The following is a 26,372-nucleotide window of genomic DNA, read 5'->3' on the forward strand; positions in this document are numbered from 1 at the left end:
CAGAACGTACGTAAATAGCGTTCGTCTCAACTTATCAGTAAACGAATATTCGCTTTCGGTCATTGACTGACAGTCGATCCTGTTAAACAAATTGTCCTCAGGATAACTAAATAATCATCTTTTTGTATCTTTATTCCTTTGAATTCGGTCTAAAGTCTTTGAACCTAAATTATTCTGAAACATTTAGGTTATATCGCTAAGAGTCGGTTCACTCAACTGATTCTAGTAAAAGTCACGTTCGTCATGTAAAATGCGTCAGCTTTATTCTTTTTGAAAAGAAGATCTTTCTGTCTCACTCTTGACGTTCGTCCTCGTTATGTAGAGGATTGAACACTCGTCTTTTTATGGAAGTGGAACATAGAATGAAAATGTAAATAAAAGGAAGTATTAAGGTGTGCGAACACTATAAGAAGTGAAATTATGATTTTGGTATTTGAACGAGCGTTCCATGGAGGAACGACTCATATATATATTGGATATTAAATTTGGTAAAGTATGACTGTGGATAAGTTAAGACTCGCTGTCCATCCTGATGTTCCGTGAATACTATCTTCATGTAGAGGAAGTATGTCATGTGTGGGAACGGCAGGAGGTCCTTAGTCCATAAGTTAACATGGGCGACGTAAGAACGGACTGACCTCGAGTGGCAGCTGTTTGGTGTATCCTAGTTACTACATCACTCGGGTGCAAGGACGCTTGTAACTACACAGATTCATACAGTCCGGACGGTCGGTCTATATATATATATATATATATATATATATATATATATATATCTAAATATATGTTGGATGATGATTTATGTTGAGTTATGTGTTTGAATGATTTGAATTGTTAGTATATGTGTTGACGTATGAATTAAATTACTTAAGCTTACCCTTTCGTTTTTCCTTGTGTTGTCGTCTTGTCTATGTACGTTCGTCCTATCATTGCAATGATCATCCGTGTGGGTGTGAGCAGATGGAGGTGCATCACTTGAAGAGGTGCTGGAAGAGGAAAATTTGGAAGACGCAATCTGGTGGATGTGGAAGTTAAAGCCGAGCCTTAGAGCGCTCGCGGGTTTCTATAGTTAGTTTTGTTAATTTTATTTTGAACGTTCGGTCATGGTTTTATAAGACCGTTCGTATCTGAACTCTTGTTTTTATCGCGTTCGTTATTTCTGTATGTTAAGCCGTTCGGCTTTTGACGCTCGTTCAGATTTGTAAGACTGCACTGTTTTATTTGCTTAATGTAATTAATTCTGATTATGGTAATTACTATATTTTGGGATGTTACATTAACCATAAAAGATATGTCTTCTTTTCGTAATTTCTCACTTCATCTTTATTCAAATAAATTTTCATAAAAATATTAGTAATCAAATTAAATATTATGTATTTAATATTATAATGCGAAAACTCTATAATTTCGAATTTTATTGTGAGAAGACATTACCTAAATAATCATCCCATTTCCATTTCAATCTAAACTCTTGTTATAAAATACAATGCAAACAGTAACTATATTTCTAACAAATACTAAATTTCAATCAAACTTCTAAAACAATTAGCTATAGAAAAATTAAACAAGTTGGTTATGTTAAAAGGTTCAATTCAGCTCAATAAATTTCACTTGAAACTCCCTCCTCCATTCTCGAAAAATCTCTTAAACTTCTAGTTATTTTAAACATATAATAACAACTTTCTAACATAAAAACAACTTAAATATAAACAATTACACTTCATAATATCTACAATCTCAAATATTGCCTTATGAAAACTACACCATGTCCCAACTGCACCACTTAACTTTATTTACTGTATTAATTATATTATATAGGAATATAATTAGCTTATTTTAATTCAAATTTTAATCACTCGCTTCCTTTATGTCATCTCAATTTCAGTATCAATCATCTTCTTTCCAAATTCAGTGACCCACTTTATAATTGTTTAAAAAAACTCACTTAAATCTAAGTTATAATATTATTATTTTCATATCTAAACCTTGCATTTAAATTTTTTCTTAATATCAATTTATCGAATTATAATATAAGGTTTTTTAAGATTTATTATATTTAAATAACTAAAAAAAATTGTTTTCATTACATATTTTTTACTCTCACATTTTAGTTCTCCATCCAATCAGAACATAAATAATTATTTTTCACCCAATAACATATTTATTGAATTCTAAAAATAAAGTTACCCATTGAGACGCGATTATAAAAAAAAGTGGTGAGTCCTCACAACGGTGGTTTGATAAGGAAGAAGAATTTGCAGCCATAAAATGCCAAAAAGGGTTTAAAAATTAGATTAGATGCAATTGCCCTTCACGTGTTTCTCACCCCAACTTCAACTTCTTCACGTGATCTTCACGTTCATTTCTGTCCTTTTGCTTCAAAGTGGACCCAGTTGTATCACAATGCGACACGTGGAACCCAAATGTGAAAGACGTGTGATGTGCAAAAACGTGTTTGTATTCGGACCGAGTCACATCAATAGAAGCCACCAAAAACGCGTGACCGTGACCCGCGCCAGTAACAGTGCTAAACACCTTTCCGTATTTTCACGCGCCTTCTTATTATTTATTATAGGATAATTTCTTATTTTTTAAGAATTAAATTATTAATAATCATAGAAAATGTCAAATTATGTATATCAATTTATAAACATTTTATTTAGGACTTTCAAATTCACATGTTAGGCCTCACTGTTTTAAATGTCATAGGATATATAATTAATTGAAGATTCTATTTTTTTTAAAGTAACTACAATTATTTGTAACTATGCATAGTCACACGTACTAATTACTGTTTAATACGTAATCTTGTTTTCTTAATATATTAAATCTATCCCTGTGTAACTGATAAATACAAGCACTTATAAAGAGAATATACTTTTTTATTCTCAAAATAATTATAATCATTTTATAAAAATAATCATGGTGTTATTGGATGGAATGATAAATTAATTTGGAGTTGTATGCACTAGTAAAAAAGCTTTCTAACGCGGCTAATAGGTTTCGGTTTGGACAAGCCCGAAGCAAATATAAATGTGGTGGCAGTATTGCAATTTGAGCGAACTTATAGGTCTCAGTTTAACAGGAACCGAGGCATAATAAACATATTAATTCGGTTAGAAACTGACCGAAGCGTATAATCTGCGTATAGGCACCGGTTGGAGGAAGAATTGAGGCAGTAAAAGTAAATTACTTCGGTTAAAGGAACAATCGAGGCAATTTACCCTACCTACCTACTCTTCTCTCTGCTTCTCTTCTTTGTGCTTCTCTTCTCTTTGCTGCCATCCAAGAAATTCTTCTCTCCCGCTGCCATCCAATCACTGCCTTACCGTCGCGCCTCCCCGCTGTTGCTCCCTCACCGCCGCGGCCTCCCCGTTGTTGCCTCGTCGTCGCGTGGTCAACCACTGCCTCGTCGTTGAGCTCCCTGTCGTCACTAGCTTCGTCCATTGGGGAGCAACGGAGCCACCAGAATCGCGTCCTCAGCAGAATCGCGCTGGCGCTATCTTCCATGGCGATCTTCACGAAGCTCCGGCGTTAGCCTTGCAACCTCCATCTACGCGCCACCATTCATCTTCATCACCAAGCCGCTCCAAATCCGCTCTAGATCCACTCTAGATCCGCTCCAGATCCGCTCCACAACGTCACCGCCGCTGCCTCCCCGCTGCTGCCTTGCCGTCGTGTGGTGAAGACAGGGTTGCCGCCGCATTGCCGCCATCGTCGCGTGGTCTTCCTGGGTTCTTACTGCATCGCCGCGTTGTCTCTGATGGATGAAGATGATGATGGACGAAGGTGGTCTACGGTGGTGTTTTGGGTGGTCCGATGTGAGAAAGACGGTGGTGTTTGGCGACGTGTGGTGTTTGGCAGCGTGAGAAAGACGGCGGCGTCCTGATGGGGAAACCAGGAAGAGCATACTGCCTCAGTTCCCTTTGAACCGAGTTCTAATCGTATATTGTTTTGCCTCGGTTCACAGCCGATGCATAAAAGTGCAGACCTTTTACCTCGTTTGGATATGCTTCGGGTCAAGAACCGGTGCCTATAGGCTAAAATAACCGGTGCCATAACCTCTGACTGCACTAGTGATGGCATACAGTATGGGTCATTTGGTCCATCCAATCAAGGCAGCTCGATCCATCCACTCAGGACCGTTCGGTCCATCTGCTACAACAAATGTTGGGTCATAATTGGATCAGCGTTTAAGTTGTTATTGGATCAATAGTTCAGCAAACGATAAATTATCAAAGATATCTGATTAAGGATATTGGTAAGTCGTTTATGAGTAACTAACCGAATCTCAAAGTAAGTTTGTTTTCATTTTATTGGATATGTACTAATTTAGGATCCATGAGATGACTTATAAATATAGGGTCAAGGTCAAAAGCCAAGTATGTTCAATCAGAACTAAAATACTAAACTGTGATAAACAGTTCACTAAACCGCTCTTAACTTGAACATTGGAGTTCCTTTTGCAGGTACCTCCCCCTGGTCAAGAATAAAACCGAGCGGAGCGGGTGACAACCGAGTGGAGCAGGTGACAACCGAGCGGAGCAGGTGACAACCGAACGGAGCAGGCGACACAGGCATTGGAAAGCAGGAAAGTCACGTCAGAAAGGTACGTCTCTCGGTCCTACACGATTCCTACCGGAATATTTTGGCGCCTACCGTGGGGCCGAGAGCAAGCAGAAGAAGCCCAATGGTGACCACGAGAAATATGTCGGAGCAGCAAAGCACTAGAGAGATGAGAGATGCAGGCACGTATGCAAGCGCAGATGCAAGCACAGTTGTTGGAGATGCAGCGGAAGCACGCAGAGGAGATTGCAACACTGAGGGCCCACCGAGGTCGTCATGAGCAATCCGCCCAGCATTCGATGTCGACAGCCAACCGAAATCACAACCACGAGAATGACAATGAAGCAAGCCATAATCACACCAACCCGAACGGTCGTGGAAGAAGGGAACCAACGCCCTTGCAAACCGTTCAGCCTACCAGTTTACTTTCGTTCACGATGGCCATCATGCAGACTCCTATGCCGGAAAAAACTCCTCCTGCAATTGATAAATATGATGGTTCAACTGATCCGGATGATCACCTAAGGACGTTCGGTAACGCAATGACATTCTATACAAACAGTGACCCGGTCATGTGTAGAGTCTTCTCATTATCGCTCAAGGAAGAGGCATTGGAATGGTACAACACTCTTCCTCCCAATATAGTGGATTGTTTTGCCACTATAGAAACCCTCTTTAGGAGACAATACACAGGCAATCAGAGACAAGAGTTGACATCGGCAGAACTAGTAAATACTAAGTAAGAGAAGGAGGAAACCTTAAGGGCCTTTATAAAAAGATATAACGAGACCGTACGTCGAATAAAAGATATAAATCACACCTTCATCATTAGCAATTTGCCTTCCTGCCTGAGGTCATGATCCTTTGCTAAAAATTTATACGCATGGCCTCCTAAAACTATGGACGAGCTCCAAGAAAGGGTGGCTGAGTTTATTCGTATTGAGGACATGAGGAGCTCAAGGGAAAAACGACAACAGAAAGCTTCTGCAAGCGGAATTAGAAAGGACGACAGACGATCGTTCGGCGGCAACGACAAGAGAGGAGATCCTCGACTAAAGGACTTCCCCCGAACGCCTAAATTTGATCATTACACAATTGTTAATGCACCCAGGGAAAAAATCCTTGAGGAAGCCCTTAGTGTTGTACTTCTTTCGTTTAGAAAGCTTCATTCACCTAAAAATGTTGATGGAGGAAAGCACTGCCAATACCATCAAAACCTGGGACATACTACCAAAGAGTGTGTAACACTCAAAGATAAGATCAAAGAACTTATTCGTGCGGGTCATCTCCGTAGGTATGTGAAGGAGGAACGACCGCAAATAAGAAGCCCATCAAGAAGAAGATCTCCACGGAGACATACGTGAAGCCGCAGTCGCAATCGCAGCCCTGACCGCTCGGTTCTGGGACATATCAACTAGAAAATACAATAACATGTCCTTCCTAACACTTGGAATGTGACTCATCTCATGTTTACTTTAGTTGAATTTTGATGTGATGTTTTGTTTCGAATAAATTCTTTTGACAAGACTTACGTGCTTACACTTTTGGTATGAATAAAGCCAGACAATTCTCATTCAATCACAGGTCGTGTGGCGGTACAAACAAAACCCAGGGAATGCTCTCCGAGAACCCCTGGTCCTAAACCGAGTTGTGAGGAACGTTCTCCATGAACTCTCACTCTCGTCCACAAAACCCAAGGAACACTCTCCGAGAACCCCTGGTCCTAAACCGAACGGTGAGGAACGTTCTCCGTGAATTCTCACTCTTGTCCTAATTCGACTGGCAAAGTCTCATCAACGAAGCACAGGTATTCGGCCATTCGGCCTATACTACTCGGCCTCCCATGGCCTCAAGTGCTCAAGCATTCGGCCGACCGTCCTCACAGGAATTCGACCACTCGACCTCGAAGGTATCCGGCTATTCGGCCTCACAAGAAAAAGTTCTAAAAAGCAACGACTTAAAGTACCTCCCCAATACAACAGGAAAAACCTCTCCCAAGCGCATATAAGTCCTATACTTAACCTTGGCTAAAGCCGAACAGTTAACTCGGACATGGGGGGCATATGTATGGTATACAATATGAGTCGTTCGGTCCATCCAATCAAGGCCGCTCAGTTCATCCACTCAGGGTCGTTCGGTCCATCTGCTACAACAAATGTTGGGTCATAATTGGGCCAGCGTTTAAGTTATTATTGGGTCAATAGTCCAGCAAACGATAAATTATCAAAGATATCTGATTAAGGATATTGATAAGTCGTTTATGAGTAACTAACTGAATCTCAAGGTAAGTTTGTTTTTATTTTATTGGATCTGTGCTAATTTAGGATCCATGAGATAACTTATAAATATAGGATCAAGGAAAAAAGTCAGGTATGCTCGATCAGAAATAAAATACTCAACTGTGATAAACAAATCACTAAACCGCTCCTAACTTGAGTGTCAGAGTGTCTTTTGCAGGTACCTCCCCCATGGTCAAGAATATAACCGAGCGGAGCAGGCGACAATTGAGCGGAGCAGGCGACAAACGAGCGAAGCAGGTGACAACCGAGCGGACAAGCGACAATTGAGCGGAGTAGGTGACAACCGAGCGGAGCAGGCGACACAGACATTGAAAAGTAGGAAAGTCACATCAGAAAGGTACGTCTCTCGGTCTTACACAATTCCTACCCAAACAGGAGTTAAAATAAGAATAAAATTTGATTTTTTTTCATAAAATGGTGAAACTATTATTTACTTTTTTAAAATTTAGAACTGATTATTATGAGATATGTGAGTAATTTATTGCCTATTTTTATGCATTTATTTTATTTTATTTTATCTTTTTAAATTAGTTTAGTTTTTCACTTGTTATATTATAAAAAAATTACTGTGGGATATCTTTAGGGTGTGTCTCACTAGTGCAGAAATAACATTTAACATCATGCGTTTAACGTCTAATGAAAACAAATCTAACTTGAAAAATGATGATTGTCAGTTTTATAAATAAAACGACCTTATAGAAGTTGGTTAAATGGGTCTCGACGTCAAATAAGGTATAGACATCGGCTCCCCCAGGGTCAAACGTCAAATGGTCTACATACAAGACTGAAAATTCTCTATTTTATTGCCTTTAGACATCCGCTACAGCCCCTTCGACGTCTAATTAAGACGTCGGCTTCCCCCTCTACAAACGTAAAAAATGTCTGAAAATATCTCATTTGGGCGCCAATATTAATTTTTTTTGCCACTTAGATGTCGACCCCACCTCCCCATAGACATCAAAAAGGTTTGAAATTACCTCATTTTGAGTGTAAATACTAATTTTTTTTACAACTTAGACGTCGGCTGAGAAGGCGTTTTCTCTCTCGTTGCGTTCAACTTCTTCCTCTGCTTTCTCTCGTTCGCCATTAAAAGTTTTCTTCCACTTTGCGCCGTTTAAAATCATTTAACACCGATTATATTACGTTTGGAACCATTATCTTTCATTTGCACCGATTAAAGTTCGTTTTCATTGGCTTTTGGTGCAGTTCTTGGGCACGTTCTAGGACAATTGCGGTGGCGATTTTTGGACCGTTATTATGTGTGTTTTTCTCCTCACCCTCACAGTGGCACCTGCCTACTCTCTCACATTCATGGTTAGTTTCATTTTTGGGTTTTTATGTATATTAGTTGTTGCATTTTCATTGGTTGTTGCACTTTTAATTGGTTGTTACTACTTCTAAAATTTTGGAAATTTTTGTGTTCTTTTATTCGATATTGATTTTTCATGGTTTTAGTGGAAGAAAATATTGGCGAAATTTTAAAAAAAAATAGCCCATAAATTGACTTTTGTTGTAAGAACAACATACATCAATTAACGTCTGTTATAAATGCAACAAAAGTTAATTAATGTCTGTTCAAAGACAACATACATCAATCTAACGTCTCCCACTGTGACGTCAGATATTTAACAGACGTCAAAAGCTTGTTAAAAGTTATTTTTGTGTTAGTGTTTACTTTAGGGAGATAATTTGAGGAAGAGAAAAAAGATGTGTTTGAGAATATTTGAGAGTAAATTATGTGCTGCTTTTTTTAAGGGATTTGAAAGTGACTGAGAGTGAATTTAGATTAAAATTTGTAAAAAATTATATAAAATTTGATTGATGTGATAGATTAAAATATGTTTTAGTGAAAATAGAAAATAAAAATTACTAAATTACCAAATATAAAATAATATTTTTGAATAATATATTTTTTAGTAAAAATTATTTTAAAAAATAGAATAAAGAAAATAATAGATAATTAATACAATATTTATTTTTTTAAGATATTGAAATTTTTTTGTTCAAATAATATATTTTTAAAATATAATACAAATGGGTTGAACTTAATTCAAATTAAAAAAAAATAAAAATCTTAACTATAAGTGTATGAATTAAAAATAATACTTTTTAACAGGAATAGAAATGACTTTCTATGAGAATTACCCTCAAATCTCAGTGTGGGCAGCGAAAATAAAATAAATCTTCAAACACTCAAATTTTCTCATTTCTTTGCTTCTAAATTCTTCAAAACCAACCTAAATAGATTCGGAAATCCATCTGTGACAATTACTATAAACAGTACATCAATCCCTAAGAGAAAGATTAAGTTGAGTAAAAAATAAAAATATCTTTAAAAAACATTAATATATTTAAATGAATTTATTTTTTATTATATTTTTCCGTATCATTAAAATTATAAATTCTTTTTATACTTCTTTTACAATTTGGTATTTATTATTTTTTATGATTAAACTTAATAGTTTATAGGTGAAAATTGATTAATTTTAGTTATGGGGGCAAGTCAGCTGTGAGAGTTCTCTCATGTCCCGGGCGCATATATATATATATATATATATATATATATATATATATATATATATATATATATATATATATATATATATATATATATATATATATATATATATTTATTTATTTATTTCTTTTTCTTTTTCCTTTTTTTTGTGAGGAATTTTTGTACTTATCTCCTTTAATTAAATAAAAAATAAGGTCTTCGTGAATTGTTAAATTATCTTTAGATATTATGATTTATAGGCTGATATTTTGAAAGTAGGATAGAATTTTTTTTGGAAAGTTTTTATTTCCATCTTATAAGTTTTTAAGTGTTAGAGTCATTTTTTTCTCATGAGAGAAAGTACTTCCAAATAAAGGAAAATTAATTTTAGTTATTATTTGAAATTGTAAAATTGATTATATATATATATATATATATATATATATATATATATATATATATATATATATATATATATATATATTGGGTAAATTAGTGATATTAATTGTGGTGGCGTTGAAAATGTGATAGTAACTTTAAATGTTTAAAACTATTTAAATGTTTATTACATAATTGAGAAAGGTAGATATAATTAAGTATGTTTATTACATAATATTATCTTTAAATGTTTAAAACTATTTTTAAAATAAGTTTATTAGACGTCTTTTTTTATGATAAAATAAGTTTTTTAGTTTTAAATTTGGATTGCAAGTTTTTTTTCTTCAAAATTTTAATATATTACGGTTTTTAACTTTAAAGTAGATATAATTCAATATTGTTAATTGTATTTACATGTTAAATAATATTTTATATTAATATTTAAATAAAAGTATATTGTCATAAACAATTATATATTTGATATGTAAATAAATTAATATTATTAAATTAAAAAATGTTGATATTTATTTTATTTTTAAAATTTAGAAATCAAATTGTATCTCAAAAGAATTTATAAATTTATAATTTCACGTGAAAAAAATTATATTTATAAATTTTTATTAATGATTATAGATGAAATATAACGCATTAATTTGATAGATGATGACTTTCATTATGACAAAATGAAAAATTATAATTGTTATTATCAGCATTATTTAAAAATATTATATTAAATTTTATTTTATTATATATATGTGTGGGGTTATAATTTTACAAGTTAAAAATTTCATATGGTTTATAATGATAAAACTATAACTAAACTTTTAAAGTAAATAATATCCCAAATGAAGAAATGGAGTAATAATATAGTTTAAAATATTTATTTACGTAACATTTCAAAATATAGTGTAAAATTATATACAAAAGTCATCACAATTTTGATAGGACAGAACAATTGTACACTATAATATAAAGTATTAACTTTACAGTTATCCAAAATAACCATAACTTTATATATACAAGAGACTAACAAAACTACATACAAAATTAATCTAAAACTAACTACTCAGCAACATCTCCTCCATCCAAAGCCTACTTTAGAGACACCTCATCTCCCTTTGCTCACACCCACAGGATGATCATTGCAAAGGAAAGAACACCAACACATATAAAACACAAACACAAACCACAGGGTAAGCTAGTTTAAATAAAAGAAATCTATTATAATTGTCAACTATAGTTCATAAAATCATATACACAGTCATTTCCAACATAAAATACTTGATGCATGACAGTACACTGACTTTGACCGTCCGGACTTAGAATGATTGACGAGCTATGACGGGTCGTGCACTCATTGTGGCTTCTACTGCTTTGCAAAGTCATTGCCAATGGGTTTCACCTTACCACACTCACGAGGTTAGTCTGCTCCGGGCCTTGGAGCATACTGGAAGCCTCCAAGACTAAGACTCCTGCTACTCCTCAAGACATGGATCAATTCTCTCTATGTGAGAATGAAAGACTATTGGAGTTTTAGGATAACCCCAAAGATTGAGCTCTTGCATTCATTATAAAATACACTTGAATCTCACCAAGAGATTCTACTTTGGAACTTTACTTTCGCTTTGAAACATAACTCATGACATAATCAATCACCAACCATAATTTCATACATGCTTCACAATGGATCCCAAAACTTCATTAAAATCAAACTAGAACAAGGAATTAAAGAGTAAACTAAAACTTGAACCAGTCGCTCAACGCATACCCTCGCTAAACGAAACCCACCAAATAGTGGACCAGACCCTAAACTCACTTGCTCAACGCATCCATTCGCTATCCGAATAAAACTGACAGTGCTCCCAGACCTCAACCATTCGCTAAGCGCACTCTCTCGCTGAGTGAAAGTCCTCAGATAGAAAACCAAACTCTACAAGCACTTGCTGAGCGAATCTACTCATTATCTGAATAAAACTGACAGTGCTCCCAGACATCAGCAATTCGCTTAGCGCACCCTCTCGCTGAGCGATAGTCCTCAGAAAGAAAACCCACCTTTACAACCACTTGTTGAGCGAATCCACTCGCTCAACGAGTCTGCATAATCTGCAGCACCAATTCTGCAGAATTATGCAACCTACTCCAAGTTTACCAATTCCAACTATTTTTCTCAACTTTTAACCTTCCTATATTATGTTATATACCTAATTGTACTTAACCAATGCTTCTAACCTCAATCTAAACAATTAGACTCAAGATTTCACTCAAAAACTCACAAAAACTCAATTTATAGACCCAAATTGAATTCTACCATTTGTGGCATAATCCAAGTAACTTAGGGACTCTACTAAGTCCCAAATGACTTACTAAGAATGCCCAAACTGACCCTTTGCACACAGAACTCCAAACTCAAGTTTTCACTACCTCACTTCCTCCAAATTGAGTTCTAGCACAAGTAGAACTCTACTTCTTTACTAACACACTCTACTAACTCAATTCTTTAACATTCCAAATATTAAATAAAACCCAATTCAATTCATAAACAACCTCAATTTCACCAATTCAGTTCAACAACCCCATCTCACCTTTTTACTATCATAAACCTACATTTTAGACCCAAACCACCAAAAACCAAGATTTACTCTTCTATTATAACAGTCCAAATTTTTGGTACAATTCAACTGAAGCACATCAACTACAACATCATGAACACATATATAACAGATTCCACACATGATCAACATCAATCAACATACAAAGCATGCATTCATCCAATTACTACTTACAAAATCACACTTTTCAATTTAAACAACTTAATTATAATAACTATCAAATTCATACAGCATATTACAAAATTTCAAAAGAGCTAACTAGCTTCCCTTACCTCTAGAAACCTTGCACCGTTCTAAAACACCCCGACCGTGACTTGCACCACAAGGAATCTCTAAAACACCTACAAATCACTGAATGGTGATAGAAGAGAACCTTTAGAACCTAATTTGAGTCAAAAATTGAAGGAAAGGAATTCTTGATCCATGCACACAGAATCATTTTGCATGATCAAGAGCCTAGACGCTTACCTGCTCGATTCACCCAATTGATCGGTCAAATTTGTAGCCCTTAACGCAGTGATCATCTGGGTATTTCCTAATTGTCAAACAGAGGATCCAAGCGTGAGAAAAGTTAGAGAGATGTGAGAGGAAAGAAAGAAAATAGTGTTTTAGAGAGATAAAAGTATTTTAGATAATGAATTGAGCTTTAGAAGATTCTATTTATATTATAAGATTATTTTATAATAAAATACTCGGTCTCATTATTTTAATACACTTATCTACTCTAATACTCTATTTTCTAGGTTTTTACAATTTATACATCAACAAACAAATTTTATCAATAGATTGTATAAATTATAAGTTTAAGTTATATAATTATAAATAAATATTAAAAGTACAATTAGTATTCTTTTATATGAAAAAAATATTAAATTTGATTTATATATAACGTCTTGGCCGTTAGAAAAACTGTAAAACCGCGTAAAAACTTATACGATTTTGAAGATTTAATCTTGATCATAATATATATTTTTAATATTTAATTATCTCATTCTCATTGAAGAAACAATTTACCAAATTAATCAAAATATCTTTATAAAAAGGACAAAAATATATGAGACACTAGACATTTTTATAAACAAATATTATATAAGAAGGTGAATAATTGTTCTAAACAACAATTTTAATATAAAATATCACTTTAATAATTCTTTACAAGTAAAAGATATAATTCTCCGCTTTAGTTATATTATCGAGACAAACATTATGTTTTATGTTATTTTTGTAATTAATTTGATCAGTGTTATTAACATTTATTTATGTTATTTGATCATTATTATACGAGTTTGTATTTTCAATTTTTTTTTGTCTTATTTGGTCCACCATAAAGGTGGAGAGGGTAAGATATGCTTTATCTTTAGCAAAGTAATTAAGCTTGAAACCTCAAACACTCCAAAATGTGTTTGGTTACTATGAATCCTTTTCTGGATAACTTTCAACCTTATGATTACACAAAAATAATGATTAATAGTGTCTCATTGCGTTTTCTACCTTCTTTAACTTTCTTTATCATCATTAGATAACCCTTGTTATCTTACCGTACCATAATAAAAAAAAAGCATGTGAAATAAACAGAACCATGCGTGAATTTTTTTTTTATTATCACCTTTTATGGTACAGATTATTTTCTTTAAATTTTTTATCTCTAAGAAATATTTTTTTTATTTTATTTTTTTAATAAATTCTCATCTTCTGTCTTCTTATATTTATTTGTAATTCTTTTTAAATATTTGTGATAAAAAAACTGAGTTTTAATTGTCGTCACCGTTACACTGAAGTCCGTTAATAAAGGTTCACATTAATTACAAGTTAATTTTAATTAGTTGACAACAATATCAGTACGAACTTTTTCAACTTAACTGGCTGATTTATTTATTTTTATAAAAACGGTTATAATTTAAGTATTTATGACAAAAATTAATGTTTTAAACACAAATAAATATAAAAGCTTTTTTAAACTTTAAGGTGTCGTTAAACATAATTACTTTTTGTTAATACTGTTTTTTAAGATTTTTCAGGTGATTAATTAAAAATGTATAGAAAAAAGAAATTACTCAAAATATACATAGTTAATTGAGAATAATCCCCACTCATTCAATAACTTATTGCTAAGAGAATTAAAATATTGAATAATTTTTTATGTTTTAAATATAGTAAAATGAACTATTTTTCATTAAATATATTTTCTATAGAGTATTAAAAGGTAGCAAAAATATTATAAAAGTATAGCTTACTAAAAGGAATGTTAGGTGCAGACATAACAGTTGCATCAATCAATTTATATATTATGAATTTAAGCCAGTATTGGAAAAGTTATGTAATCACCTATAATATTCATTTAATGATACTTTATTGTATAAAACGAATTAAATCAATATTTTTACTGTGCTTGAACTAATTATGATATTATTGAAACCTCTTTATTTTTTTCTTGGTAGTTCAATAATACATGTTAGGTTTAATGTCTCCGTAAGTCCCTATTTTGGTCATGAATTTCAAATAGGTCCTCTTCATTTTCGGCGTATCAATTGAGTCCTTGTTTTTGTAAAATTGAATCAATTACAGGCTTGCCGTTAATTTGGACAAACGGCCGTTACGGTATTGGTTACGTGGCATGGTTGAGTGCAGTTACTAATCAGACGTGGCATTTAAAATGATTTTTGTATTAAATAATTGGTATGCACAGATGTATATTCAGTTTTGGGTAAGGGCAAAGTAGAAAATTTGAAAAACAACAGAAAGAAGAACAACAGTGTCTTCATCCTCTTCAACCATCCTCCACCCTTGCAACCTTCATTTGTCTGAGTTCCCAATCTTAAACCAACATCCTCCGCCATGACACGCACTACCTCCCCCTGATTTCCACTCCCTCATCCACGCACTCCACGTCTCCTTCCGAACCCCATTCCCCCAATTCAAACACAACACCATCTTCAACCTGCAATCAACCAAACTCAGAAACAGAAATCAAAACAAAACCCATACTTCACTCTTCATTCATTCTCGCCCAATCTAGGAAGCATGCAGCCATCTTCCGACTCGGTGGTGGCGATGGTGCGTGCGCGCAGGGGAGGCAAACCTCCCTAGGTCACCTTCTTCGAAGAAGCGGAGAAGCAAGAGGGAGGGCAAAGGCGTTGCGGCCAACGGTGGTTCCGGTGGCTCGGGTTGTCGCCGGCGAGGCCAAGGCGTGGTCTTGGCGGAGGTGGCGGTGGCCGGTTCCAGCCGAGGTGGCGGCGGCGTGCCTCCCAGCCCTAGGTTTTCCTGGTCAGAGAGAAAGAGACCTGGGTCTCGATGGAGGGAGGCAGCATTAAGTGTAGAGTGAGAGAACTGAATTTCCTACTTTGCCCTTACCCAAAACTGAATATACATCTCTGCGTACCAATTATTTAATACAAAAATCGTTTTAAATGCCACGTAACTAATACCGTAACGGCCGTTTGTCCAAATTAACGGCAGGCTTGTAATTGATTTAATTTTACAAAAACAAGGACTCAATTGATACGCCGAAAATGAAGAGGACCTATTTGAAATTCATGACCAAAATAGGGACCTACAGAGACATTAAACCTACATGTTATTTTGTTAAAGAATATTGATAAAGCGCGTGACTGACTTTATGATTATATATCATTAAATGAACAGGTGATTATATATCAAAGTTATTGAGAAAATATGAAAAAGTTAGCATGAGTTTTCCCATTTTACTTTTTATTTTATTCTTTATCTTGAAGTAATACTTTTTTTAATTTAATTTTACTAATTTTATTTCTTAAGTGACTTTCCTTTTTAAATTTAATTATTTTTATTTGACTACTTTTAAAATTTAACTATTTGTAAAATTAAAATAAATATTTATAAAAAATTTTGTTTATGAAATAAATAAAATATATTTATAATAAAATTATAAAATTTAATTATATTTAATTATTTTTGGTTATCTTAAAAAAATAAACGCACTTAATAGCGTGTATCTATTAGTATAAGAAGAAAATTAGGATAGGCTCATCTTATTATTAGCCTCTTCCGTACTAAAATGAGTTAAAAGTCTTGACTTCAATTTTTTTTAATATATATATATATATATATATATATATATATATATATATATATATATAACCGTATAAATTATTTTTCAAATATCTTTAATTATATAATTTTTTTAAGTTTTTAATTAATTAATATTTCTAATAAAAATTTAAAATATATATTATATTTATACGTTAAATTACTTTATTATAATTAATAATTATAACTTAATTTTTAATTATTAACAATTTAAATTATAATGTTATAAACCTTAAAAATAATATAATATAAAATAAATTAATATTTTTTTAATTTCAAAATTTATAAAAAGGAGTTCGTGAAGGTCAGTCTTTCTTAACCTACTTGGGTCCATTAGTTTTGTGGACTAGATGAAAATACATCAAAATGACTTGGTAGGTTGACAACTCTAACTTAACTCAATGATGGTGATATACTTTATTATTTGTATAGAAAATTCATAATTTCATATTATTAACATATTTATAAGATTTTAGGTTAAAATTTATGTATCTTCTAATATTTTAAATCTTGATTCTAGAGTGCATAATGACATCAAAGTCTCGTCTGGACCACTAAAGCTCACTATTTTTTTGGTTTTGTTATACTTTCCGACATTATAACATGTTTGTAACTTTCAATTTGACTTGAATAGATGGTTTAACTTGATAATTTATGTAAATTTAGTTTCTTTTTAATTTAAAATGTCTTATTTTTGTTCAAAATAAGATCTCAAATATATCAAATTAAACAATCATAATCAATTCAAATCAATTCTACAGACAACAATATTAATCAAATTATAAAATAACGATTCAAGAAATCAATATCAACAATAAATACTAATAATTTTCAAATCATTAATTCAAAACAATAATGCAATTGTTATAAATAAACTAATTTCCCTTACACATGGAGACGTCTACTCACATAGACTTCACACAAACTAAAAATCGTCTGAAAATTTCAACTATACATAAAAAAAATATAAGCGTACACTCGTAATTAAAAAAGAGAAAAAAAATCAAATAAAGTTATCAGAAATCACATCCAACCAAATCTATAATTGACTTAAGAAAGAGTAAAAAAGAATTTACTCTATAAACAAATATGATAAGAGACTTGTTGACAAATGTGATAAGACAGACTTACTACTCTTAAGACAAGAGTAAAAAAGAATTTATTTTATAAAGTTTTCATAAAATAAAACTCGTTTAAATAAAATTTTATTTATAGTTTTTACTTTTTAAACACTTTTTAAACTTTAAATTTATTTTCTAATACTTGATATTATCTTCTATATTTCTTTTATTGGTTATTCTAAAATGAAATTATGGTTATTTTTTCTCATTAGGTTATAAATACGAATATTTTTATTACATTTTTACTCAAAAAGTCTTTTTTATATCCATAAAATTAAAGTAAGATGTTATAAAATATTCAAATTTAGTTATGCAAAATTTTCCTGTTGAAAAAAAAAAGTTTTTTAAGCATTTTAATATTATTCCTTAACTAAAATTTGTATTTTTTTTCGATCACATGATAAAGGTTGTCATTAAAATTTCGTCGATTACCATGAAAATATTAATTTTAATAAGATAATAAAACATATAAATCTGAAAAACGTTAGATCTTTGTACATTTATTTATTTTGTTTTATTTTATTTTATATGGAAGAGAATTATTGATTTTTAAATTTAAATGTGTTTCTTTAGTATATCAAAACAGGGAAGGTTAAGAATATTCAAATTACTTGATTAGACACAAATATCAATTCTTCTCAAATTTTAAATTTGTATAAGAATTGATATATAAATATACATATTTATTATGTCTTCATTTATATATGTCATTGTTTTAAATTATTTAAATATTTTAAAATTTTTAATATTTATTTTAAAGTTTATTAATATAGTTTATTTATTGTCATTTAGGACTAAAAATGTTTTTTTTTATTTAATTTTTATTTTTCATAAAAAATATATTTAATAAATATTTGAGTGAATGCAAATATTTATAATATCCATAAAAAATATATACATTCCAGTTTCATTCTTATCAAATATTAAGAATCAGATTTGTCACAATATTAAAAACTATTCCAGTTAAATTTGAGATTTAATTCGTAAATAGTAAGATTGTACGATTTTGCTCAGTATTTTTCTATTCACATCATGATCGTGATACAATAACATAACGAAGATAGTTAAACAAAATCATAATAATTTCACCTTTTTTCAATTGTACTACTGTTACAAAATACAAATCTAATTAAAAAATAGTAGTGTTTCTTGTTGTGACATCCCAAAATATATAGCAATATATATATACGTAGAATGCATCGATTATAATAATAGAAAGCAGTTAAGAGTACACAATAGATAAGATTAATGAGTACAGTTATCCAAGTCTGGCTGGGAAGTGTTAAAACTTAAGTACAAGTTCACAACTCTCCAAAATACAAGACTATTGAAATTTTAAAGAGACCTAAAAAAAAATTTTCCAAAAGACGGATCATGATAAAATGAAGTCTAGAAGTCTTTAAAAAATGAAGAGCTATTTAACATAAGAGCTAGTAGAAATCCTAAGCACTAGGTGCTGGGTCTTCCTCAACTTCCAAAGCTTGCTCCAAAGGTACATCATCACCTACTGCTCACATCCAAAGGATTGGATGATCATCGCAAGGGGGAAGCAAACACATGCAACACATACAAATGCAAGGGTGAGCTAGGTCTCAAACAATCATACAATTCATTTTCAATCAATCTAACATTTACCAGAATATCCATACACATATAAACACCTTAGTCATCATAAACATAAGCATTTATTTCATAAAACTCATCAAGACAAGCATCCTAGCATGTTAAGACTCTAGACACGTCCGGACATAGAATGCATGTAGAGCTGGGGCGGGTTGTGCACTTGTGATGGCCTCTACTGCTTTGCAAAGCCATTGCCGAGGGGTTCCACCCGACCATACACAAGGCTAGTCCGTTACCGCGGAATAGACCTCCAGTGATAGCGTCTACCCTAGGACCTCCCACTACTCCCACCACACGCGTCAATCCTCTCTAAGTGAGAATGAAAGACCGTTGGAGTGTTAGGGATAACCCCCCATATGGAAGCCTCTTACATTCATTCAATACACTAACCGATCCCACCAAGAGATCTTAATTTCCGATTAAATCCTACCATTTTAAATCTCATGATATTTCTTTTGGATCAACAATGTACATCATAAACCACTTATAACCATACACTTTCAACCAATCTGGATCACATGAAGATGCATTCATAAATTGTAACCGAAATATTTAAATAACATAACTTACTGGATGAGAGAAAACATAACAGAAAATATCACCACTGGACGAACATTATTTGGACGAACGCCAAAAGCCCTTGGGCGGACACTGTTTGGACGAACGTCCAAAGCACTTGGACGAACACTGTTTGGACGAACGTCAAAAGCACTTGGACGAACCCTATTTGTACGAACGTCAAAAGCACTTGGACGAACCCTATTTGGACGAACGTCAAAAGCACTTGGACGAGCACTGTTTGGACGAACGTCAAAAGCACTTGGACGAACCCTATTTGGACGAACACTGTGGGATCAAACACTAGGTCGAACGCCTCCAATATGAACGCTCGCTACTACTTAAGGACGCTCGCTACTACTTATGGACGCTCGCTACTAATTCAACCCCTGACCGAACGCTAATTAAACCTTCAACTGACCGAACGCTACTCAGCACATGGCATGACCGAGCGTTCAACTACGACATGGACGAACGCTCAGTTTGCACATTCTGCAGAATTTAATTCTGCAGAATTCTCAGAATTCTGCAGACTGTATCAGAATCTCCCTTGACCATTTCTAACCACTTTTCTCAACTTCTTAGACTCTTAATTCTCGTTTAGACTTAATTACACTTATCCAAATGATTCTAAACATTTCTACTACCATTTTTAAGTGATTAAAGTTCACTTTCAGCCCAAAACACTAACTTCAACAACTTAGGGACCCAAATTTGATTCTTACCACTTTGCACCTATCTTGACCAAATGAGTGACTCAAACAAGTCACAATACAGTGGGTGAAACTGTCCCCACAGTCCAAAAACATGACAAACCTCATTTGCTCTAAATCACTACCTCACTTCCTCTAAAAATGACCAAAAAGTGACCCTAAGACACTTGATTTTCCTTCCTATCAACACCACAACAAATTTTCCACATCAAAGCAGTTCCAACATACATAATTCATCACTCAAAATCATCCCAAACAGTTCATATCCATCAATCACCAAATTCACATAACACTCACACTTCCATACATGCATTTCAAGTTAGCAAAAATCAAAATTATGCTTCCAACAACATACCAATTTGAAAATCATCATGCATTCACGTCATACAACTAAATCGAAAAAGAAGAACTAGCTCCCCTTACCTCTAGTGTAGACAACCCAGCTCAAGTAGGAACCCTAGACCACTTGCTTGCACTTTCAAAATGTTAGAATCACCTATAAATCATCAATTGATGATAGAAAACGAATCTTAGCACCAAATAGAAGCTAGATTACGGAAGAAAACGAAATGGGTTGCATGCAACAAGTTCAATCACATGCTTACAACCCTAGGGCACATGAGAAAGGGGGTTTTCTTACCGGTTCAGATTAGAGAAAATGGATCGACTAAGAGCAATACCCGCTACTTTGTGATCGTTGGGGCAGCACCTAATCGAGAATTTAATGGTTCAGTGTGAAGAATGGAAAGGGAGAAGACATAGGAGGAGGAGAGAGCTTGCAGGAAGAGGAATGGTTTCTTAGACAAGAGAAAAGAGTTAAAAACCAATGTTTCCAAACTAATGAAATTTTATTTTAAAGTACTCAACCTCTCATCCTTTGCCACTTGTCATCCCCTTTTTGCTGACTCAAATCCAAGCCCTTACACTTGCTGCACTCTTAATTTACGATTTTGTTTGCCAGAATTCTAACCATTTTAATTATCATACTAAAAAAAATTAAAATTTCTCTAAAAAAACATAAATTAATAAACTATTATATATTTACTATACATAACACATCCAATTTATATTCACACCAAGAAAAGTATATCACATAATAGTAATTAATAAACTATAGTAATCTATCATAAATATAGCACAACTAAGCTAGTTATCAATACCCGTATCCAAGGTGTTATATCTTCTCACAAGTATATGTTTATGGATTCCCCTATAAAGTAAACATTAATATTCATTTATTTCTTTAAAAATCTGTTTTTTTTACCAATTTTCTTCAATTAAGAAGATCTAAAAGAAAATTTAATATAACTTAAAATAAACTTTGCCTCTGAATCTCCCAACATTTTAGAAAAAAAAAACGAATCTATATGACAGAGTTATAAGTTTACTTTGGAGGGAGTAAATAAAAGACAAAATAATGCAGAAAGAAGTTAGATAGAGTGTGCATTTTTGCGACTATATAGACATATTTGTTTCTTGTTTTGATGTTTTGATTTAGAAAAATTAAAATAAGTTGTGCAATGATTTTGAAATGAGAGTGAGAAAAGACAGCACCAAACCAACCAATTCCATCTTTAACATGCACACAGAAACACGAAATTCAACCATTCAGATTCATAACTGTGAGTCACATGTGAGGTATTGCGTGTCACTGTTTAGCACGAGTATCACGAATTTCATATACTACCTTAAACTCCAAGATTAACTTGTCCTTATCTACTTACACACTAAGTTATATAAGTACCACTGTTTTGTTTTTCATAATGGTTTCTCTCATTTATTACCACACATGCTAATTTAAATACACATATTTTATTTATATCAAAACATTAATTACAATGAGTTTATTTAATATTTTTATTTTAGTGTATTGCAGGCTTCAGTACAAGACTAGTAGATAGATAGGAGCAAACAACCAAAACCACTACCTCTCAACTTCCAACCAAGTAACCCTGGTTAAACTTTAACTCTGGTTGGTTTGTTTCACACTTTGCAGTTACAACTTAGGAAGAAAGAAAGAGTGAGTTCGGAGTTAGAGAACATAAGCCTGTTTGTTCATTCACACACTTCTCTCTTTCTCCCAAACTCTGAAACCTGTTTTTTTTTCTTTGTTCATTTTAAGAATAGGTTCACTGAGAAAACTGAAAAATCCCTTTTATCTTCCTTTTTTTTATTATCTGGTGGACATGTTTTTTTTCCTTAGAGACATAGACACCCATTTGATAACTTGAACACTGGGTGTGCTCATAATGTTGTCCCTTGTTGAGTTGTTACTCCTTTGGACAGTTTTTAGGTTCTTTTGATTTTCGGGAACCCCAGGTTGAAATTCTGCGAGATCTGAGGTTTCTGGATTTGGGCTTTGAGAAAGTTGAGATTTTGTTGGGTTTTGGGGATGAAGATTGAGGTGGGGTTGGGAGGGGTGTGGAATGAGGAAGAGAAAGCGACGGTAGTGGAGGTTCTGGGTCGCGGCGCGTTTGATTACTTGGTGGCGAATTCGGTTTCTAACGAGAATCTGTTAATGGCGTTTGGGAGCGGCGAGAATCTGCAGAACAAGCTTTCGGATCTCGTGGAGCGTACTAACGCGTCGAACTTCAGTTGGAACTACGCGATCTTCTGGCAAATTTCGCAGTCCAAGTTTGGGGATTGGGTTTTGGGGTGGGGAGATGGTTGTTGCAGGGAACCGCGGGAGGGAGAAGAGAGCGGAGAAGTGAGAGGGAGAGGGGTTGTTGCTGACGACGAGAAGGTGCAGAGGATGAGGAAGAGGGTGTTGCAGAAGCTGCACATGACTTTTGGGGGTTCTGACGAGGACAATTATGCTTTTGGGTTGGACCGTGTTACTGACACGGAGATGTTCTTTCTTGCTTCCATGTACTTCTCTTTTCCCCGTGGACTAGGGGGTCCAGGTAAGTGTTTTGCTTCTGGGAAGCATTTGTGGCTTTCGGATGTGTTCAAATCTAGTTTTGATTACTGTGTGAGGTCTTTTTTGGCCAAATCTGCTGGAATTCAGACTGTTGTTTTAGTGCCTACTGATATGGGGGTGGTGGAGATGGGGTCTGTGAGGATGGTGGGTGAGAGTTTTGAGCTTTTGCAGGCTTTGAAGTCTGTGTTTTCTGCACAGGCATCGTTGGTCCCTCTCAGGATTAAGCCAATTACACCATTTGATTTGGTGAGTGAGAAGAGAGATGATAATGCAAATGCCCCTTTTTCTGGTGTGGCAATTGGGGATAAGGAAAAGAATAACAGCAGCAATGCTAGTAATAATAGAGTAGAAGGAAACGGAGTTCCAAAGATTTTTGGGCAAGATTTGAACAGTGTGACTCAATTCAGAGAGAAACTTGCTGTAAGGAAAATGGAAGAGAGGCCGAGGGCGTGGGGAGCTCATCCCAATGGGAATAGTGTTGGTTTTCCAAATGGTATCCATGGTTCTGGTTGGGGGGCCGGTCAAGTTGTGAGACAGCTTGGTCCTCCTGAAATTCATGCTCCTAGGTTGTCCACCTCCGGTGCATTGTCGGTGCCGGAGCTGGCCAATGGCACGAGGCATGATTTTGTGCATAACAATTATCAGCAGCAGCAACGGAAGGCTCAGATGCAAATTGATTTCTCAGGAGCAACTTCAAGGGCTTCGGGGAGATCAATCATTGCGGAATCTGAGATTTCTGATGTTGAGGCATCGTGCAAGGAGGAGAGAGCGAATGTTGCCGATGACAGGAGGCCGAGGAAACGGGGAAGGAAGCCGGCCAATGGAAGGGAGGAGCCCCTCAACCATGTGGAGGCAGAGAGGCAAAGGAGGGAGAAGCTAAACCAGCGGTTCTATGCCCTGCGTGCGGTTGTTCCAAATATCTCAAAGATGGACAAAGCATCTCTATTGGGAGATGCTATTGCTTACATCAATGAACTTCAAGCGAAACTCAAGACGATGGAGTCTGAGAGAGAGAGATTTGGAAGCACTTCTATGGATGGATCAGTGGTGGAGGCCAATGCAAGATCAGAAAATCATAGTAATGGAATTTCTGATGTGAATGTTGAAGCTGCACAAGATGGGGTGGTAGTAAAGGTGAGCTGCCCTATTGATGTTCACCCGGTTTCAAAAGTCATTCAAACCTTCAAAGAAGCAGATATTGGTGTTGTTGATTCAAAACTTACTGCTGCAAATGATACTGTTTTCCATACATTTGTAGTTAAATCTCAGGGACCTGATCAGCTGACCAAGGAAAAGTTGATTGCATTGTTTTCCAAAGAATCCAACCCCATACAGACATTGTGATATGGAGAATTGCAATTAACATAGTCCATAGCATGATACACATAGAAGAGCCAAATATCTACATTGTCTTCAGAAATTTTGTTATACTATAGAGAATCTTAAAGTAAAGCAGTGGGAACTAGGAAAGTAGAATTACAGCTTCTATTAACCCTCTAGGGCAGTCAATTTATGTTTGTCTATAATATACACAGTTTATCATAAGAACTATCATTCCTGCTATGTCAATTATTTTGTTTAGTTTAACAGAACTACCATTTTACCTTCTTCATATCATAGCCTAATATAATCTCTCTCTTTTCTTTTTCTTTGCCTTTTTCTTGTATTCTACCTAGTCTTCTGCAGCAAAATATTAACTATTTGTCTGCTGATTTTTTCAGTCACATTTTAACTATATCATATCTTCTCATGTAATTTCTTTCATATTTGTAATAATCCTTTCCTGCACAGGATACCTTATTTTGTAATGTCATCATACTTCATTCCTAACTCAATAACATCTTTATTTCCTGCTTTAGAAATGCATGTTTCTTGATAAAATGCATTAGTTTGAGTAAATAAAGACTTTCCTTTTGTAGGAAGGTAAGTTTCTTATTCTTTTTTCATTCTGCTTGCATATGGCAGTACTTTGTGATTCATTTTTTTAGCTAGCTTTTCCAGAAGTTAGAAAATGAGTAGAAATAAAAGGGCCAACAAACTTTTTCATAGTAGATCCATGGTTTTATTATTTGATCAACCATAGTACTGTAAAAATAGATTCTGCATTCTACAGTGTGGTGAGTTCCTTAGTTATTATATCCACCTTTCCTTAACAAGTTTGAGGTATCCCATGCAGAAGAAAAGAACCTAGGTTTGAAGAAAAAGTAAAAAAAGCTGAAAAAAGGAGGCCAAACAAACACAGGTTGAATTCAACAGATAGAAGCTCCATTATGCAGAATTTCTCATAAAATAATAAAAAGCAAAAACAACCATAATATAGATTATTATTATTATTATCTTGTGTGGTCCTGCACAGTGCAGCATCGTGTGACCGTGTCCCATATGATATTTTGATGATATTGAATTGTAAAACGTTCACGTGCCAGAGTTCTTTTCACCCAATGAGTTAAGCAGGATCATGTGGTGCATGTGTTTGCTTATGGAAGAGAATGAAAGTAGGACTTTGAGAAAAGCAAAGGAAAGAAAACGATGCAAAGAGAGAAAGTGTGTGTGTGACATAAGGTGTAGTTGATGCTGAGAGAAACCCCAACAAGGTCGTGTCAATTTTACATGAAACTCTTGCCAATGATTCCTTCTCTATAGTTCAATGATAAAGATTGCCCACCAATATTTATATTTTTCCCTTCCATTCTTTATATTTTTCACCATTAATAATCTCTTTTACCTTCAATTCTCATCTTAAACCCATTATAACTCATGCAAACTCCAATAATAGTATCATTTTCAATGCATGTTACCCCATGTTGAATTTGAATAAAAAAGGCTTCTTTTTTCATGAATAATAATAATAATAATAATATTTTTTGTACTTTTCTATGTTAGTTTGAGATTTATAGAATATTAAAAATCGTAAATGGATGTTTTCAGAACTGATGAAGCCTTCGTAAAAGCAATTTTCATATGATTTATATTATAATTAGAATTTGAAGGTGGTGTTTATTGAAGTAATTTTGGAAGATTA

General features: G+C 33.9%; 1 protein-coding gene and 1 long non-coding RNA gene across 2 annotated transcripts; one reads left to right on the forward strand and one right to left on the reverse strand.

Annotated features, from left to right (window-relative positions):
- Positions 1-18,892: 18,892 nt before the first annotated feature.
- On the reverse strand, positions 18,893-21,223 carry LOC108321121 (uncharacterized). Its single transcript, XR_001831452.2, has 3 exons — positions 21,071-21,223; positions 20,854-20,926; positions 18,893-19,043 (listed from the first exon to the last, which is right to left on the reverse strand). It is a non-coding gene; the product is annotated as an uncharacterized LOC108321121 (long non-coding RNA).
- A 1,156-nt stretch (positions 21,224-22,379) lies between these two features.
- Positions 22,380-24,972, forward strand: LOC108319264 (transcription factor MTB1). The gene has a single exon (XM_017550337.2). The coding sequence runs from the start codon at positions 22,823-22,825 to the stop codon at positions 24,692-24,694; it is 1,872 nt and encodes a 623-aa protein (XP_017405826.1). The 5' UTR covers positions 22,380-22,822; the 3' UTR covers positions 24,695-24,972.
- Positions 24,973-26,372: the final 1,400 nt, after the last annotated feature.

The sequence above is a fragment of the Vigna angularis genome, chromosome 9 (assembly GCF_016808095.1).
Source record: "Vigna angularis cultivar LongXiaoDou No.4 chromosome 9, ASM1680809v1, whole genome shotgun sequence".
In the NCBI taxonomy this organism is placed as follows: Eukaryota; Viridiplantae; Streptophyta; class Magnoliopsida; order Fabales; family Fabaceae; genus Vigna; species Vigna angularis.

Excerpts from the sequence above, each read along its gene's own strand:
- LOC108319264 (XM_017550337.2), top strand. The coding sequence starts at position 22,823 with ATGAAGATTGAGGTGGGGTTGGGAGGGGTGTGGAATGAGGAAGAGAAA.